Source organism: Pteropus vampyrus, unplaced genomic scaffold (assembly GCF_000151845.1).
Source record: "Pteropus vampyrus isolate Shadow unplaced genomic scaffold, Pvam_2.0 Scaffold1, whole genome shotgun sequence".
NCBI classification, from domain to species: domain Eukaryota; kingdom Metazoa; phylum Chordata; class Mammalia; order Chiroptera; family Pteropodidae; genus Pteropus; species Pteropus vampyrus.
Genome location: NW_011888782.1, coordinates 2,733,668 through 2,750,890, shown reverse-complemented (window position 1 = coordinate 2,750,890; position 17,223 = coordinate 2,733,668). Strand labels below are relative to the sequence as shown.

Genomic DNA, 17,223 nt, shown 5'->3' with positions numbered 1-17,223 from the left:
CACACCTGAAGTTTTCCTAATCTTGTCTGCTAGCTCACATGATGGCATAATTTTTTTCACAAGTCAAATGATTCAGTCTTCTAAATTATCAAAAATCCAATATCGATAATTCTGATTAGCTTATTTATTTTTAAGGTTTTTGCAAAAACAATCCTAGGTGTTCCTTGATTCTGATCACAATAGGTTACATTGTACATAGAAATCTCCAAGTGTCTCCAAAGTGGTAATGAGAAAAGATTCTTAAAATATATATGTATACATATATTCTTAAAATATATATGTATACATGTATATGTATACATGTATATGTATGTACGTACATAGACACATACATAAATACATAAACTTTGAGAGAAAGAGTTAACTATTTTAACCAAGTATCTAAAATGTCATCAAGACTAGTTAGGAATTAAAATTATGGCTTGTGCACTGCAACATGTTCATGTGAAAGTCGATTTCTCTCTTTGAAAACTGAATCCAGTTGAAACTATCTGGAAACCCTTTTCCATGTGTAATCTCATTCCCATTTTAACAGACTTGTATATTACCTGGTGCAGTCATGCCTCTGAATTTTGAAACGTCTTTCCTCAGCATGAGGTTCTCATCTTAGAATTTTTATAGCTGGGTGGGCTTGAATTATAGCATTATTCTTACTTGGAAAGAAATGCCAAAGCTACTTTCCTGTATGGCTCAGGCAGTTGTTGCTGAAAGTAGGGAGAAATCTTTTTAATACGTATGTCCCAAATAAATAGTATTTAATTTGAAATTGGTACGAGGTGCAGAATCATTTTTAGTTGTCTTGACTGAAATGCATCAATGAAAGACATGAGATAAATACCAAGTACCCCACATTCATCTCACTAAAGGTACTAAGGCTACCATGTTTAGAGTCAGGTACTAGTGAGAGTTTGTCCTTTTATGGAAGTGATTTCTCCTGGTCTTGGAGGTGACTGCTTTCCAGGTGCTGTTCTGGGTTTTTGCTGTGCCAGACAGCCAGATATGTGCCAGTGGACTCTGGAAACCTCACAAAGGGGAAAAACTGGACTTGGCCTCTTTAGGGTTATTAGGTAGGGCCAGAATATAACTTTAGCAGTTGCAGGAGATTTCCAGGAAGTGGTAAGATCTCTTAATGTTTTCCTATCTTTAAACATGTCAAGGGCTCTTTCAAATTGGGTTTAAAAACACTACAGAAAATTTCTTGATAAGAAAAAACGGGCAGGAGAGGCACAACAAATACATTTTCTGCTCTTTTTTCATTTTATGAAGTTAAACTTGGCTGCCTATTTACAATTTCTTGGCACTTCACCACTCTTCCCAGTGTGGCTTTAGCCTAATAGTGTGGCTGAAGTTGAGTTAGTAGTCTCACGTTCTTGTTCTTCTCACGTCATAGCCATTTATTTGATAGTGCTGACCTCCTTTGCCTCTGCAAAATTTCTGCCATTAGGTCTGGTAATTATTGGTCTCATGGTGCCTTGACCTTTCTGCTTAGCACTCTTTTACTTCCCAGATCCCTGGCTTTGCTTTTGGTTTTCATCTGTGGATGTAATAACAATGGCTATCATTTATTGCATGTTTTTACTGCCAGCCACTGTGCTATATAACTTAAAAGTACATGTCATTTTATCCTTAGAACTGTTCTGATCGCCATTATACAGATAGAGTAACTGGGGCATAATCTTTGATCCATTTATTCACAAAGGAGAAAAAAAGAATTTTAAGAACTTTGTAGTTATAGAGATCTTTCTCTTCTAAAATAATTTTTTTCTCATGGTCAATTTTCATGAAAGGCCTTTAGAGTTTATATTTATAGAATATATATATATATATATATATATATATATATATATATATAAATAAATAAACTTTCTAGGTTCAGGTATTTCAAAAAGGGCTTGTAAAAATAAAGTTTAATTTAAACTTTAAATTATACTTAACACAGCTAAACACAGCACACGGTTATATTAGTGTTTTTCTCCAACTTTATTTTTAAAATTAATTCATTTTAGCAATCCAGAGTTACTTTTGTTACTTAAAAACTACTTATGGGAGACACACATTTCCAAAGCCTCAGGTGAGATTTCATTAGCTAGAACTCAGAAAGAGCAAAACCTAAAGACTTCATGGAAAACATAGGAAACATTTTATAAATGGAATATGGGACATTATAAGATTCTGCTTCAACACAGGTGCTCCCTTTGCCTCCTGTACCTTTCACAGAGAGTAAATGTTTTTAACTTCTTTACTGCAAGGCTGCGTAATTTCAAGTGAATGGCCCTTATTGAATAGCGATGGCTAGAGAAGGGAACCTGATTTTGTAGTCTATTCAGCGGGCCCCTATGTTTAAAAAACTTAGTGAAAAAGGAAGATGATTGATATAATTCAACTGACTTTAAACTCTGTGGCCCATACACTCTTCAGTTTAGTGCCTGTCAAACCAGTTATTTGTCAGAGTAGAAGTGGGAATGAATAGCTTTCCATGCAAGGTTAATGGTTTAAAAAAGCAGTGATGAACCAGGAAATAGGACACTTATTTTGGTATAATTTCCATATTGACCCCCAACTCCAGGAATCAAGGAAAAGAGATTTTTGATATAACAAGGTCTTAATGTGCTTATAGTCCACATTAGATCCTCTATTTGCTGGAAAAATACATAGCTTCTCAAAAAATAGATGCACGCGACTGCTCTGTTCTTGATTTTTCTGAGAATAACCATTTCTTTAGAGATATTAAAAACATCCTTACTAAGGGGCCCCATGCACTCTGTCTTAAACAATTCCTTATTTCAAGAACTTTTATTTGAAACAAGTCAGTCTTTAGGGTTGAAAACTTTAGGAGCAAATGAGATTGTATTTTTGCTTTTTGTAAGTGGCCAGAGCCAGTCAACACTTGGGTGCTGTGTGTGTAACTGGCTGATGCTGGGCTTACTCCTTCTCTAAGAGTGTGGTACTACGAAGAAAGTGGAGAAATTTATTTACCAGATTTTAGGAACTGAACATAGGCCTGTTCAAAATAGCAGCTTAAAACCATACTTAGGGTCATTACTACCAGTGAGTAGAGAAGAAAGGAAGAACACACAGTGCAATATACAGATGATGTATTAATTGAATTGAACACTTGAAACTTCTATTTCTTAACCAATGTCACCCTAATAAATTTAATTTAAAAAATCTGTAGGAATACAAATGAGGTTCAGAAATATACTTTCAGATCTTGCCCAAATGTATTCATTCCACTTGTTATTTTCAAGTTCTTTATTTGGAACTGGCCAGCACTTTTCACAATTCTGTTGGTATTTGTAATTTTAGCTGCCTCTAGTGTGTTCCAGAGCAGTTTCTTTCAAAGTCTTTTGACTGCAATCCATAGTAAGAATTCCATTTTGTACAACCATCTAATATATGATATGCATATCTGATATTTTCCATTTAAAATGCTGGTTATGACTCATTAATTTCATATCCCATTGATAGGTCAAAACCTGCAGTATAAGAAGTGACCTAAATTCTGGTATTACTACATATATCTCTAATATTTTAATTTCTTGTTGTTTCCTTCTCTGATCTAGCAGCTCAGGATGCTGTTTCTCATTTTGTTGGGGCCATTAGAGTTTTAATTTCTGCTTTAAAACTTGGAATATAACTAAAGTGCTCATCAACCCTGCCATAGTCTCATTTACTAAGTACCTAAAGATAAATAGTTTTCTGTCTGGCATCCTAACTGCCATCTTCCAAGGCCCAGACCTTTCATAATAGAGAATGAAGAGGAAACAGTTGTAAAAAAATTTTTTTGGAAATGATAACCCAGCTTCTGCTTATAGGAAATAATTGAGTTATGAAAACATGGCTGGCTGATTTGCTGCAATTTAAAGGTTATAGACTATTATTAGTAACTTACTGCAGTGGAACATGAGAAGTACAAGTATGCTTTCAAGTGTGTGTAAGGAATACCGAAGTTTCTTAAATCAGGGTGTATTTATTAAAAGCAGAATACAAAATATCTTTGAATTCAAAGATTACCTATTGCAGTGTTTAACCCCTAACAGGTTAGTTCCAAAGAAAAAAGTTAATCATTTTAAGGGAGGTAACAAAAATTTTAAGGAAGAATTATACATCTGGTTGTAGACTGAGTTTATTCAAGCTCTGAGGCCTCAGTATGTTCCTCCATGTTTTCAACCATTAATAGCCCAAACCGATTGCTTAACTCATACCAACATCTAGCATCTGAGAGGGTTCCCACTCTGTTCTTTGACCGGCTGGAACCTTGTTTCTTTTGCCTTCTTTTTTTGGAATTTGATTTACTCTTTGATAGGAATAATTCAGCAGGGGCACAGGACTTCGTGGCACTAAACAGATGCTCATAAAGTTGCTTTGCCTCAGGACACATGCTCAGGAGACTTTCTACAGAGGTTGATGTTAGAAGGTGTCGGCATAGTCCATGCATCAGGCTTCCACTATACAGACTGTTCAGTGGGAGAGAGAAGGGTGGTGTTAAAGCATAGGTTCAGTGAACTGGGACAACCACCATTAACATGGCTTCAACAAATGTATCTAAACATTGAGAGTTCTATTTATTAAAATTACTGAAGAATAATCTGTTCCTTGAAGGAAGGAACTGAGCTGTTATTACAAAGATTACTTCTTGGCTGGCGATATTTTTTCAGCAAATTAAATGATGGATGACTGCTGGTTCTGTAACTAGCCCAAAGTTGAGCAGGCCTCTTAACACTTCAAAAGAAAAGGAATTAAAAAAAGCCTTTGATAAACCAAACAGGCAGTCTGTTGAAATATGAGAGTATTTAATGGCATCATTTGCAAGGTCATTCATTCACTTGAACTAAAAACCTACTTCAGAAATAAAAGATAAGTGTAATGGGAAGCCATGATTTTAATATATAACTAACTGCCAGAGTTGATTAACTGGTGACTTAGCAACTGATGTAGAACCATCGTTTAATCAGTGTAAAATCATCACTTATAAAACCTTGGGAATGCTGAGATGCAATAACAATCTTACTGAAATCACCATTAAGAAAACTATTTGGACTTGTTTTTCCTGTTTTTTTTTTTTTTTTTTTTAAGAGATTTCTGGTAACTAGAGAGGATCCAGTCAAGAATGGCCTAAATTATTAAAAGCAAGAAATAAAGAATCCATAGGCCAAAGGCCAATTAATCTTATTTGGTAGAAAGTTCTAGGGTTAGCTCACATTTAAGGCCTAGAGATGTATTAACACTATTATCCTAGGAAGTTTTTCACCTTGAAACACACCAGGATATTTTGTATGCCTCCATATATCACTCATTTATTCAACAAGTATTTGAGCACTGGGTCTACAATAGTACATTAAATAGACAGGTCCCTGCCCTCATAGAGTTTATATTCAAGTGGGAAGAGACAAAGTATATATACAATTTCAATTTTATTTCCTAACTAGTTTCCTTTTATCTTCCTCCCTCTAATACCTCCTGGATGGACAATCACCAGGATGTCCAATGCTTTGATCCTACCACTTTCTCACTGGCCTACACCCGACTGCTTTCATTTCTTTCTTAACCAGCTTAAACTCCATAATCAAACATTGTAATCACTAACTGGCATACAGCCTGCCTCTCCCTTCTTCATACTGGCCTGACAAAACAAAAATCCTACATAAAGTTCACTTAAGCATCTAATAGTCATCTTACTAGAATAAAAGCTCCATGACAGCAGAAATTTTTTTTTTTAATTTTTTTTTCACTTCACTGTTGCAGAGTAGGCATTTAATAAATACTTGAACGAATAAGTGAACAGTATGCCAAGTAGTAAGAAATGCAATTACAGAAATACAAAAGGGTAATAGGACTAGAGTGCCTGGAAGTGGAGGGTAATTTTATCTAATCATAGAAACTTTCTTTGGGAGTATGGCAATAACTTAATATTCTTCCTGTTTCAGTTCTTTAGCTGCAAGACCAATTATCTTCAGATGAATTTTTAAAAATAACTTGTTTTAAATGTAAATAAAAGTATTTACTTCTGTATGCAGCCATCTGAACTAGTTTTCCGTGGTGCTTACCGAGTTAGGTCTGGCTCTGGGAGAGGAGAGGACAGCAGCTGATTGAGATACATCCCCATCTGCAGACAGCACTGCCACTGACAGAAGATGTGAGCCGTGTCTAAATCCAGTCTTGCGCCCGGCCGCGTCTGCTCCTTCATTCTTTGGAACTCTTCATACAGCATCTTAGCACCATCTTTCCGCAGACCTTCTGTATCTAGATAAAGAAACAACCCAAGGGCAGTATTTCCAAATATACTGTATCAGCTTTTAATTTTCTTTATATCTAAAACTTCAAATTCCATAAAGAAAATAATTAGTTTAAATAACCAAAATGCTTTTCTTTTCTGGCTCCTTACTATTTTAATGTCGTTGTAAAGTCTTGCTGTATAAACTGAAATATTATACTGAAATGCCTTTTTAATGACAACCTAACTATTCAACCCCAAGTTATTTTTTACCCGTAAAATAGTATCTCTTCCACTGATCTAAACACATCTGCATCAAACTGCTCAAACCCTAAATCTGTCTCTGAAAAATACAAATTACTATCAATATCATTCTTTTCTCTTCCACCAAACTTCCTTTCATTGAGACCCCCATGTTACAGTGCACTTAAAGAAACAGCCTGTATGTTCAAAGCACATTTTAACTATTGTTTTATGGAAGGAAAACTAAAGTATGACTCCTAGAGAATGTGGCAAATCATCAACTTCTTCACATAGAGGATAAGGGGCAAGCAACAGCCTTGGGAAATGAATGCTGAGTGTGTTCAGCTATAAGCTTCTGCAGGTTTGTTTGAGCAGGGGCGCATAAAATGACATCCAGACCAACTTGAAAGTGATAAAAAGGAGGCCCACCTTTTATCAATTAGCGAGCAGCAAGGCACTGAGCCTGCCTGGGTGCTGGGTCCACAATTCCTAAAAGAAAAGAAACAGACCCTTGACATGCCCCTTCTGTTGGACTCAGTTAAAAACGTAATAGGCTTGTGCTTTGAGAATTTTCTTAAACTATATTTATTATTCGGTAGGAGGAAATACCCTAAACTTGTATCTTAAGCAGTAATGAGCTTTAACTTATTTTGCATTAAGTTGGCTGTCATATAACATCGGTCCCTTCTGACAGCTACTCACTCTCACACCTAGGGTGTCTCGGAGTCATACTTGTTCATTCTTTCATTTAACTTTTTTAAAAAGTAAACTCCAGAGTAGAACTTTCTTCAGTGATGGAAATGTTTTGTATCTGCACTTGTTTTCTAGCCATCGGTGGCTACTGAGCACTTGAAATGTGGCTAGTAGCTACATATTAGTACTTTTCTTGAGTGTGTTAACTATTAGACATATATACTTAAAGTGTTATGGCATTGATAATCTTTCAAAGAGAATAATTCATTAGAGAATTGAAGTGCTCCAGTGCATCAATATTTATTTCATCTGATATTTAAATGCAGATGAAATTGCCTCAGTGTATTTCTCCAATAGAGAAGTTACTATTTCTACCATCACGACTTATGTACTAATTGGAACTTACAGTAAAGGAAAAGGAAAGTAAAAAATCAGCACAAGCATGCATGTTTATTGTGGTTGCAGGTATTTGAAATTTCACCAGTGGGAAATTTTAAATGTTTCTAGTGATGATGCTGCTGTATTGACAGGGATAAAATATGTGGACTGTAAAATGCAACTGGGATATCACACAGTCACACTTCATAATGGGCTAAAGCATTAGTTAGGTGCCATAGAGCAGGTGTCATTAGGCTTTATTAGTACATTTTCACTGTTGTGCCCTTGAAGTCAAACTCTCCGGCACTGAGCTTGGCACATGGAAGTGCTCAAAAGTATTTACCAATGAATGAGATATTGGTGCCTCTGTTTCTAAGTTCTGATATAACTGATAGGAGTAGATAATCCAAGAATGCTTTTTGTTTAAACTTTCAATTATATGTAAGTAACATGCAAAATTTCTGATATAACTGAGTAAATAATCCAAGAATCTTATAAAACTGATAGGAGTAGATAATCCAAGAATGTTTTTTTGTTTAAACTTTTGATTACATGTAAGTAACATGCAAAAATATACTGGAATTTCCATATACCTACCAGGGCTGTTGATTATGGCATGCAATGGCCCCATCAGCATCCCCAGCAGTAAGGCTTGTAGATGATGTAGCTTTGCCTTGGCCCCTGTGTGCTGCAACCAGTAGCAACTGACAGCAATGGGCAATTTCAATAGAGTAGGGACTGGGTCCAGGATGGTCTGTTTCACCTTCAGCGTTTCTAGCAGAAGTAATTGCCGACTAGCCAAGGAGAGCTGAAAATACACACCAAACATCGTCCAAGTTACTTTGAGGAATGACTTTTTCCCCCCTAGTATGAAGAGACTTTAATGAAAATGAAACTGCTGTGTCAGTTTATCTTCCTGGGGGGTGGGGGGGCGGAGGGCGGGAACAAGCCACATTCAAAGCATTTAGAACATTAATGAGGTGCTTAGTAAATAAGATTGACTAAATAAATGTATCGTCTACTCCTGCTACACAGCCCTTGCTCTTGTCATTCCGTCTTCCATGTAGGTTGATGAGCATCTTCAGTGCCCATGTCACAGAGATTGTTAAAAATCCAACTCTCAGCATCCTCCTACCCGCCCCCCCCCCCCCCAATTGGCTTCAGTAAATTCTAGGGGTGCCCAGGAATCTGCATTTTAACTTCTGCTTTGAGAAAAATCTATACTTAACCATACCCTTACTTGCTAGTAAATATTTAGGTCCTACCTTCTCCATGATGCCATTATGATCACCTCCAGGAGAAACTTAGATTACATGAACCTTTGAGGTGTTATCATATAGCCTTCTATTTGTTTGGGTCCTGTCTCATGTTCCTACCCAGTTGAATGTTTTATTGTCTTTATGTTCTCCCACACAGGGAGATTGTCTCAGCATGGCTACTTGTAGATGAGGTATATTCAAAGCAGATAGGCATATTTAAGGACTACCTGCATTGTACTTGCAATAACACAACACATTCACTTATTTTTAGAGAGTGCACTTCAAATACAAGGAAGTAAACAGCTATGAGGGTTTTGGGTTTCTTGTTGAACTAATTTTACATTAACGAATCTTAAGAACCATAATGGATCTTACAGGTTATATACTTTTACAAATAGGGAAATTAGGACTATTAAAAGGGCACCTTCAGGGAGACTTTACAATCAAACTTTAAGAGAAAACAATAGTTATATTCCTAGTATATGCACACAGCCAGAAAAGGATTTCTTTATTAATTATTTGAAAGGATGAGACAGTCTGACACATTTCTCAGCACCAAACACCTAGTTAGCAGTAAGTGTGTTGACAGCTGAGAATAAGATGTTAACCTGAAGTAAAACACTTCATAACTGACAGAACAGTTTCATCATTAGTGCATGAGAACATTAAATACAATGATTTATAAGAACTGGTTTTAATAATACTGTGGTAAAAATTTTAAAATTAGCACTCAAAAGTGCTTTACAGTATAATCAATTACCCCTACAGGGAAGTAGCATTAACTACTTAAAGTAAAACAAAAACTATTTTTTATCATCTAAACTGGTTGAAAATCGCACCAAGTAAAGGCTTAGAAAATTCATGAATTCTTTACTACATATAATTCTTAAATTATTGAATTCTCTAGGCAAGTTACAACTTGTGAACAAAGCATGAACAAAGCAGAGTCTGAGTTTGACTTCAGAGACATTTTGTCCCTCATTAACTACAGCCTTGGTCAAGTTTCTGAGCTTTTCTAGTCTAATCATCTGTGAAATTGGCATTATAAGGTGTTACACAAAATGTTTGATGGAACCCCCTAGTCCTTAGCCTCTTCCAAAAGGGAAACAAACTACTCATAGCCCTTAAATCTGGTTAGGTTTTATCCCATGTGACAACTCCTTTCCCTTCCCTTCAGGGAGAGGGAAAGCGTAAACCTTCAAAAGAAGCTGCCACACAGAGGCAGAAGTCCCCAAAGAGAGAATGGTCTTGGCGCTGCCTCCCCAAGAATGATCTACTTCTATCTCTCCTTAGGATTAACCTCTTGCTGGTTAACTTGAGTGGTGCTCTGTCCATGGCCATTAAAATCCAAAATGGAAAGCCTATCCTATGAGGTCACTGTAGGAATGAAATGAGAGATTGTATAACGTTTCTATTACAACAGCTGGCACAAAGCAGACAAAGTATTATTCACATCGTGTTAAAAACAAAATGAATAGATACTAACTATCACAAACTTTCTATACTTGTACCTGCATTTGTCTCTGGAATCACATTTGTACCTGATACTGTTCTAGAATTATGGGCTCATTACAGCTAACCACATTGAACTAAATACAGAATTGATTAGCTTATGCCAAGAGAAAACCAAATGATGATCACTGTGCAGAAGGTGAACTAAAATTTCACCCTACTCTGAATACAAGTAAGTGATGAGAACACTTGTCATTTCTACTTAGCAAGGAGTATAATCAGCATGCTACACTCATTGACTCAACTGGATTTTCATATGGAGGGAAAAAATGCCCTGATCCCTATGTCATGCTATGTAGAAACAATTCCAGATAGATTGTAGATCTAAATGTGAAAAGCAAAACAAAAACAAAAACAACTTGTTTATCAAAACATATTAGAGTGGAAAGACAGTCCACAGATTGAGAGAGGCAATTGACAATACATGTTATCTGACAAAAGACATATATGAAAAAAACAACAGGAAAATGGGCAAAACACTTTGAACAGAAACTTACATAAGAGAAAATCCGAATGGCCAATGAACACTTGAAAAGGTGCTCAAATAAATCATCAGAGAAATGCAAATTAATACTCACTAAATAGGCTAAAATGATGCCACTACACAACCATCAGAATAGCAAAAGCTTTTTAAAAGACTAGAAGATACCAAGTATCAGCAAGGGTGTAAAGCAAGAGGAACTCTCATAAGCCGCTGGTAGGAATATTTATTGTTAAAACCACTTTACAAGACCATTTGGCATACATTGTCTAAGCTGAACATATGTGTATTCTATGACCCAGCAATTCTACTCCGAGTTATATAGCAAATTCATATTTTCACTAAATGAGGTGCACTAGAATGTTCATAACATTGTTTGTAATAGTCCGAACTGTGAACTCCTATTACCATCATCTATAAAATGGAAAAATGTGCTTGTCCTACAGTGTAATAATATACAGCAACACGGAATGATCTACAACTACTCAGTGATATAAATGAATCTCACAAACATCATGTTGAATAAAATCAATCAGATGAAAAGAATTCATATTGTATGATCCCATTTTTATAAAGTATAAAAACAAAACTATTCAATGTTAGAGGTTGGAATAGTGATTACAGGGGCTGGGTGAGGGGGTGGGTGTTACTGGAACCAGACACTAGGGAAAGCTACTGGGGTGCTGATAATGAGTCTTCATCTGGGTGCCCTTTACATGGAAGTGTTGAGTTGGTGGAAAATTCATCAAGTTGTTTAATTATCTGTGCACTTTGCTATATGTACATATGCAGGGAGGGATGAATTGCAAAGAGGCAAGAAGAAACTTTTAGGGGTGATGGAAACATTAATTGCAGGATGAATTCACGAATGTAAACAGATTGAAACTCAAAAGTGCACTTTAAATATGGCCACTTCATTGTACATCAATTATTTCTCAAGCCATAAAAAAAGTTCTAAAAACCCCTCCAACATGGCACCATTTTGTTGTGAGTAGAAATGTAATTTCGGCAAAAACATCACCCTTTAGAATGTTGTTAATTTCAATTTTTATTAGTGTGGATAAAGTTTTAATCCTTCTGTTTGGAATTGTTCCTATGCTCAACTTTCTAGTTCTATTACCCTTGAAACATGATAAAAGTTAGTCAGCTGTGTTACTTAGCATAATAAAAATGACTTGTAAAACTGCATCTAAACCTGAACTACAAATGAACTTGAATTATAAAACAACCAGATGGAGACACCATATCCTGAGGCTTCCCTAAGTGCAGTGACTTGTAATTAGGCATGTCCCTTGCAGCAACTTTGGAAGCTATGTCTATGGAACTGTTACGAGAGAGACTGGATCCAGTAGGGAAGGAGGCCAGTGAGACTTTTCTTTCCTTGAGATATAATTCACATGCCGTAAGATTCATCCTTTTAAAGTGGTTTTAGTATATTTATGAGCTGTGCAACCATCACTAATTCCAGTACATTTTTCACTACCCAAAAGGAACCCTGTTCCCATTAGCAATCATTCCCCATTACCAAGGAAGCTTTTGTACCTGCCTGATGTGAATCCTGTTTCCTCCTGCCTGAGCTGTCACTAATGGAAAGGCTAAAGAGGCTAGTTCCTGAGGTCAGCTGTATAGACCAGGAACTGGCACTACTGACATTCTGGGCTGGATAATTCTTTGTTGTGGAGAACTCTCCTGTGCATTGTAAGATGTTTATTTAGCAGCATCCTTGACCTCTCCCCACTAGATGGCAGTAGCAACTCCCAGCCTCCCCCTGCCCAACACCGACCCCATCCCAACCTCTAGGTAGTGACAGTCAAAAGTGTTTCCAGACAGTGCCAAATTCCCCCCTTGGGAGATGTGAAATCACCTTCAGTGGAGAATCAATGGAGTAGACTGCTGCAATGTCTCCCAGATTAAAGGCAAGCCTGATTCTAACTGGTGGAAAGCTACGGCTGCTGTCTTCCCTCGAGCAGACTGGCACCAAGAGTGGCCTATGAGAGTCTCTGAGTCTGAAGAGTTGGATTTAAGAAAACTCCCAAAGGGCATTTCAATTGGTATTGTAAGTTTATCTGCATTTAATTTGTAAATTTAGTTATATTAGCATAAGCAGTTTCATATCAATTTGTAATTTAATACGAAAAAACAGTAAACACTGGGATCCATGATAATTTTTTTTACCTTGAAAAGGGAATTGGTTTGAGTGTTACTCAGGTTTAAACAACACTGACTTAGGCTAAGAATCATGTTTTCAGTACCAAACCAAGCAAATCATCACGACACCATAAATTAAAAGCCTTTTAAAAAGGTCCTAGTCAATAAAAATGAAAAAATTAGACCCAAGCATCAGTATTAATCTTGTTAATTGAAATTTGATGCAGTCTGAGTACTTTACTTAAGAATGCTATGCCTATGATCAATGCCTTTGGGCACACTTTTTTTTGGTAGCTCAAATTTCTTATCTTCAGCCACATAACCCCATGCTGTTGATAGCTGGGATCAACACAGTAGCAGTAATAACTACAGAGGTAACACAGACTACTGAAGTACAGTGGAAATGGCAGATATAGAGCTAAAAGATCTAGGTGAGAGCCCTAGCATTGATACTCCCCTAGCTGAGGTATCACATGGTTACCTAGTTTTCTCAGCTATGAAACTGGGGCAATATGGCTGCCAACCTCAGTTTATTATATTGAGAGATAATATACATGAAAACACTGTGTAACTTGTAAAGTGATTTACAAAAACTACATTAGTATTACAAACTTACCTCAGTCAACTTGCTTAAGTTGAAAGGATCCTTGGGCAGTTCTACTGCCTCGACAATTGATGTTTTGATATTTTTATTAATCCTTTCCACTTCGCTGAAAGCTAGAGGCTGAGCAGACAATGCACGCCAGGACATGTTTTCCAGATGTGGAGAAACATTCAAAAGAAGCCCATAGATGATTTGCCGGATGGGCAAAGCTATTCTGTGAGCATTTGGCTGCTGCATGTTTTCCACTTGTGTGTGAAGAAATGTCCGTCTAAGCACCAAAGCATCACTGATGAAACGAGAGAGCTGGCCTTTGGCCAAAGCCACTAGGATCCATTCCGGTAAACCCAGATTCAAGGCATCCAGACAGACATAAGTGCCACACTGGAAGAAATCCTGCAGCTTCACCTGGGACTGCTGGTATTCTTCCATGGAACAGCAGAGAAGTTCCTTAATATTTTCTCGATCCTTTTGGGGAAGATATTTCAGAACATTATTTAGTGCTTCAGTGGGGTCAGCAAAATGAGACAACCAATTCAGAAGTCCCAGAACTCGGTGGTGTCTCCTTCCCTTAGAATTGGCAGCTCCAAAAGACAGACGTACTTTACTTAAGAATGTCTCCATGATGGGCAGGTTAATATGGTCATTTCCGCATAGTACCGCAAAGAGAGGTAGTAGAGCTTTATTCATATTGCTGAAGTAACGGCAGAGTGCATCAAGGGAAAAGCATTTGGTAGGGATATAGTAGTCTTTTGTGCCCTTAATAGTGTTCATGTTTCTCCACTGAAAGCTATTCAGTGGGCAAAACCCAGTTTTTAGGTCAAAAATGCAAAAGTCACTATCCGACGATAACACGGGGCAATTCCAATGATTAGCCAGTGTCATAATGTCCCGATCTGCTTCTGAAAAGCACTGAACAAAACGTACCCGCAGCTTGATCAAAACCTGTATGAACACTTCCCGGATGAGTAAGGGACACACATACCCACCACCACCAACAGAAAGAGAATGCGCCATCTGGATCTTCTCCCTAGCTCGATCCTTTAAAGTTGTAAGCTTTTTATCTGAAATGTCACATCCTCCATCTAATACGACATATGGACATATGTTACAAGAAAACAGTGATTCAAAGAATTTTTGTACAACATCTGCAAAGGAATCATAGTCTCCTCCATACTGAAGCTCCAAGTTTGAGTTGAAGCAGAGCCGGTGGAAAAGAGCATAGCCATCAATGATAATTCTTGTGTCTCGCAACTTCAAATCAGTGAAGAATTCATTACTATGATCTTCCACAAAACTCATTAGTCCTCGGATACCCATGATGACTGTCTGAAGAACTGCCTGTTTAAAATAGAACACACTTGAATATAGGGGACCAAGTCACTGTCTGGGGCACCATTAAATCAATAGCAAATGTTAAGAAGAGCTCTTTACAACATATTAGGGGTCAGTGTCTCAATTCTTACCTAGATCCTTAGGCAATGTCAATTAGCTGAGTGCTTTTTCATTCTCTCCTGCTTTCTCTGTGTGTTACAGGATATAGTTCAATGGTTTCATGGAGTTGGACCTTTGGATACAAATGGAGGCTGCTGATAATTCTAAAGGAAAATCAGTTTAAGTCCATTACTGACACAATAGTACAGAACTTCCATTGACTTTGAAATTAAAAGTTAATATTCGCCATCTTATAACAGAATATTTATTTTGTGGAGTCAAAGTAAAAAGTCCTAAGCCATAAAAATTATATCCTCAATCTCATAATTAATAAATCAGAAAGCATTGGGCTTCAGTTAACTAAAGTGTGTAGGGCAAATGATATGGATCTAGTTTTTCTTTTTTGACAATCAGAGTCTGGGAACTTCTTTCAGGCCTTAGCTTGTGGGCCCATCTTAATTGGCATAATTCTAAGTAAGGAAAGGTTTCATGCCTCGAAGACCTAACTCTCTAACCTCAGAGGCCCTTCTCATCTTGTCTTTGCGTATCTTGCCCAGTTACCGACAATATCCTTCAATATCTGGCTACCTTAAGTCACAGGATCAGTATTACTAGTTTTTCCTTTGGTCTCAGACTCCAATATGGCTCAGCATGGTACTGTCACAAAATCGTGAGATTATGTCAAGCATGGATTTTGTTTTTTTGTTTTTGCATTCATTCCGATTTTTAAGGATACTGCATTAAAATTTATCTTGATTACAGAATTTTTGGGCAACCTTTTGCATTTTGCGCCTAGTCTTGGCCGTATCTCAGCACCTTATCGTGTACAGTACTTATTTCTTTAGAAGTCTGTCTTGTAAAATTATGCCAGCAGAGACCGTGACAACTTATCCTAAATTACAGGACCTTGCATAGAGTAGTTTTTCAACAGATAGCGTGCTAGAGAGTTGGCAGGCGCACAAAAGGTTTGATACAAGTCCTCAAACACCTAACTCTCTAACCTCAGAGGCCCTTCTCATCTTGTCTTTGCGTATCTTGTGTATCTTTGCGTACGCCGCGACACCCTGGGACCTCACAACCCACCACCCGGACGAAGAACAGAGCCCACCTGCTCTGTCCTCCCAGGAGCCAAGCGAGTACTGGAAGCCGGAAGCCCCGGCATCTGCGAGTCCAATCCCAAGGGTGGGAACCGGAAGTCTTTGGGTATGACGTCACTGAGAAGCCCGGTTCAGTGAAGCCAGTATCGGCAGACTACTCAGGGGCGCAAGCGGTCCGGCGCGAGGTCTCTAAGGCTGGGACGGCTGGGAAATACGCTCCAAAATGGCTGCTGTCAGCTTACGGATGCTAGGCCCGCTCGGCCTGCTCTCTTTTTCCCCGCCCACTTGAGTCCAGGCACGCTTCCGCCCCCAGTGACAGGCTCTGGGCCGCCTCGCCAGAATTCCCAGCATGCCCCGCGTTGTTTCCCTGGCAACATTGCCCAACAGCCGTGGCCGGGGTGGTCCTGGAACTCGGAGGGTCCTGGAGGCCTGCCCACCGTACGTCCCGCTTACGGGCCGGACTCTGGGCATACCCTGGCGCCGCCGCTCCTCCGCCCTCCACCTCGAAAGGTATGCGAAAGGCGCATCTCCCGGCGCGTGGGCTTCCCGCACCGGGGAAGGCAATGGTTTCAGGCTGCCCCGGTCGGGGTCCACACTTCTCTACTTGCACTTCAACGTCCTCCTCCCTTACCTAGACTCCTTACTTTCCGGATCTGCTCCAGTCTCCGGAGAATAAGTGTTGTTGGTGCCCCCTCGATATATATTTACCCGCTTTGCGAAAATGCAAATTAAAAAAAAAAGTTGAGGCAAAGAATTGTTCGTTTTACCTTAAGGTTAAGGTTTACCTTTAAGGTTAAATTCCTACTTTAGCAGAATCTGGTGTCAGATCTGCTTCCTCTCATTTATCATTACAGCGGAAGAGAACTACTTGTCTTCAACCTGTGAAAAACACTCCCATGCTTTGCCTTTTGCCCGTAGCCAGATTATCTTTACCTCCAAGGGTCAGTTTGCATAGGGCGTTAATTTTTCACCTTTCTCTCAATTCCCATCCAACTTTGTAAATCTTCTCTCCCCTCCCCTACCACACACACCTTGTTCCCCCTTGGGCAGAAGTTGGTCTGCCAGAAGCTTATCTGCCTTAACAAAGTTTATTGAACACCTACTGTATGCCAGGGACTGAGGATACAAAAATAAAGGTGTGTTCCAGGCGCTGAAGTTCATTC

The 17,223-nt window shown here is 38.3% G+C and overlaps 3 protein-coding genes across 6 annotated transcripts in view; 2 read left to right on the top strand and 1 right to left on the bottom strand.

Annotated features, from left to right (window-relative positions):
• Positions 1 to 7,584, top strand: part of ATP2C1 (ATPase secretory pathway Ca2+ transporting 1) — a 71,197-nt gene extending 63,613 nt beyond the window's left edge. The window contains exon 24 of the mRNA XM_023529847.1: positions 6,018 to 7,584. Within this exon, the coding sequence (XP_023385615.1) occupies positions 6,018 to 6,089 (72 nt within the window). The 3' untranslated portion in view covers positions 6,090 to 7,584. The remainder of the gene's footprint in view (positions 1 to 6,017) is intronic.
• ASTE1 (asteroid homolog 1) lies at positions 1,960 to 16,394 on the bottom strand. Of its 4 annotated transcripts, none has more exons than XM_011380593.2 (6): positions 16,072 to 16,394; positions 14,996 to 15,127; positions 13,545 to 14,870; positions 8,126 to 8,336; positions 6,048 to 6,243; positions 1,960 to 4,457 (listed from the first exon to the last, which is right to left on the bottom strand). In XM_011380593.2, exons 3-6 carry the CDS (start codon positions 14,847 to 14,849, stop codon positions 4,127 to 4,129), a joined length of 2,043 nt encoding a protein of 680 aa, XP_011378895.1. In that variant the 5' UTR covers positions 14,850 to 14,870; positions 14,996 to 15,127; positions 16,072 to 16,394; the 3' UTR covers positions 1,960 to 4,126. The 4 variants fall into 4 exon arrangements, with proteins under 4 accessions (XP_011378895.1, XP_011379609.1, XP_011380398.1 ...); XM_011381307.2 differs by having other exon boundaries at positions 14,996 to 15,096; XM_011382096.2 differs by lacking the exon at positions 16,072 to 16,394 and adding an exon at positions 15,870 to 15,951 and having other exon boundaries at positions 14,996 to 15,096.
• Positions 16,395 to 16,434: 40 nt separating this feature from the next.
• NEK11 (NIMA related kinase 11) overlaps positions 16,435 to 17,223 on the top strand; it is a 225,262-nt gene continuing 224,473 nt past the window's right edge. The window contains exon 1 of the mRNA XM_023527662.1: positions 16,435 to 16,570. The gene's annotated coding sequence lies outside the window, so the exon portion shown is untranslated. The remainder of the gene's footprint in view (positions 16,571 to 17,223) is intronic.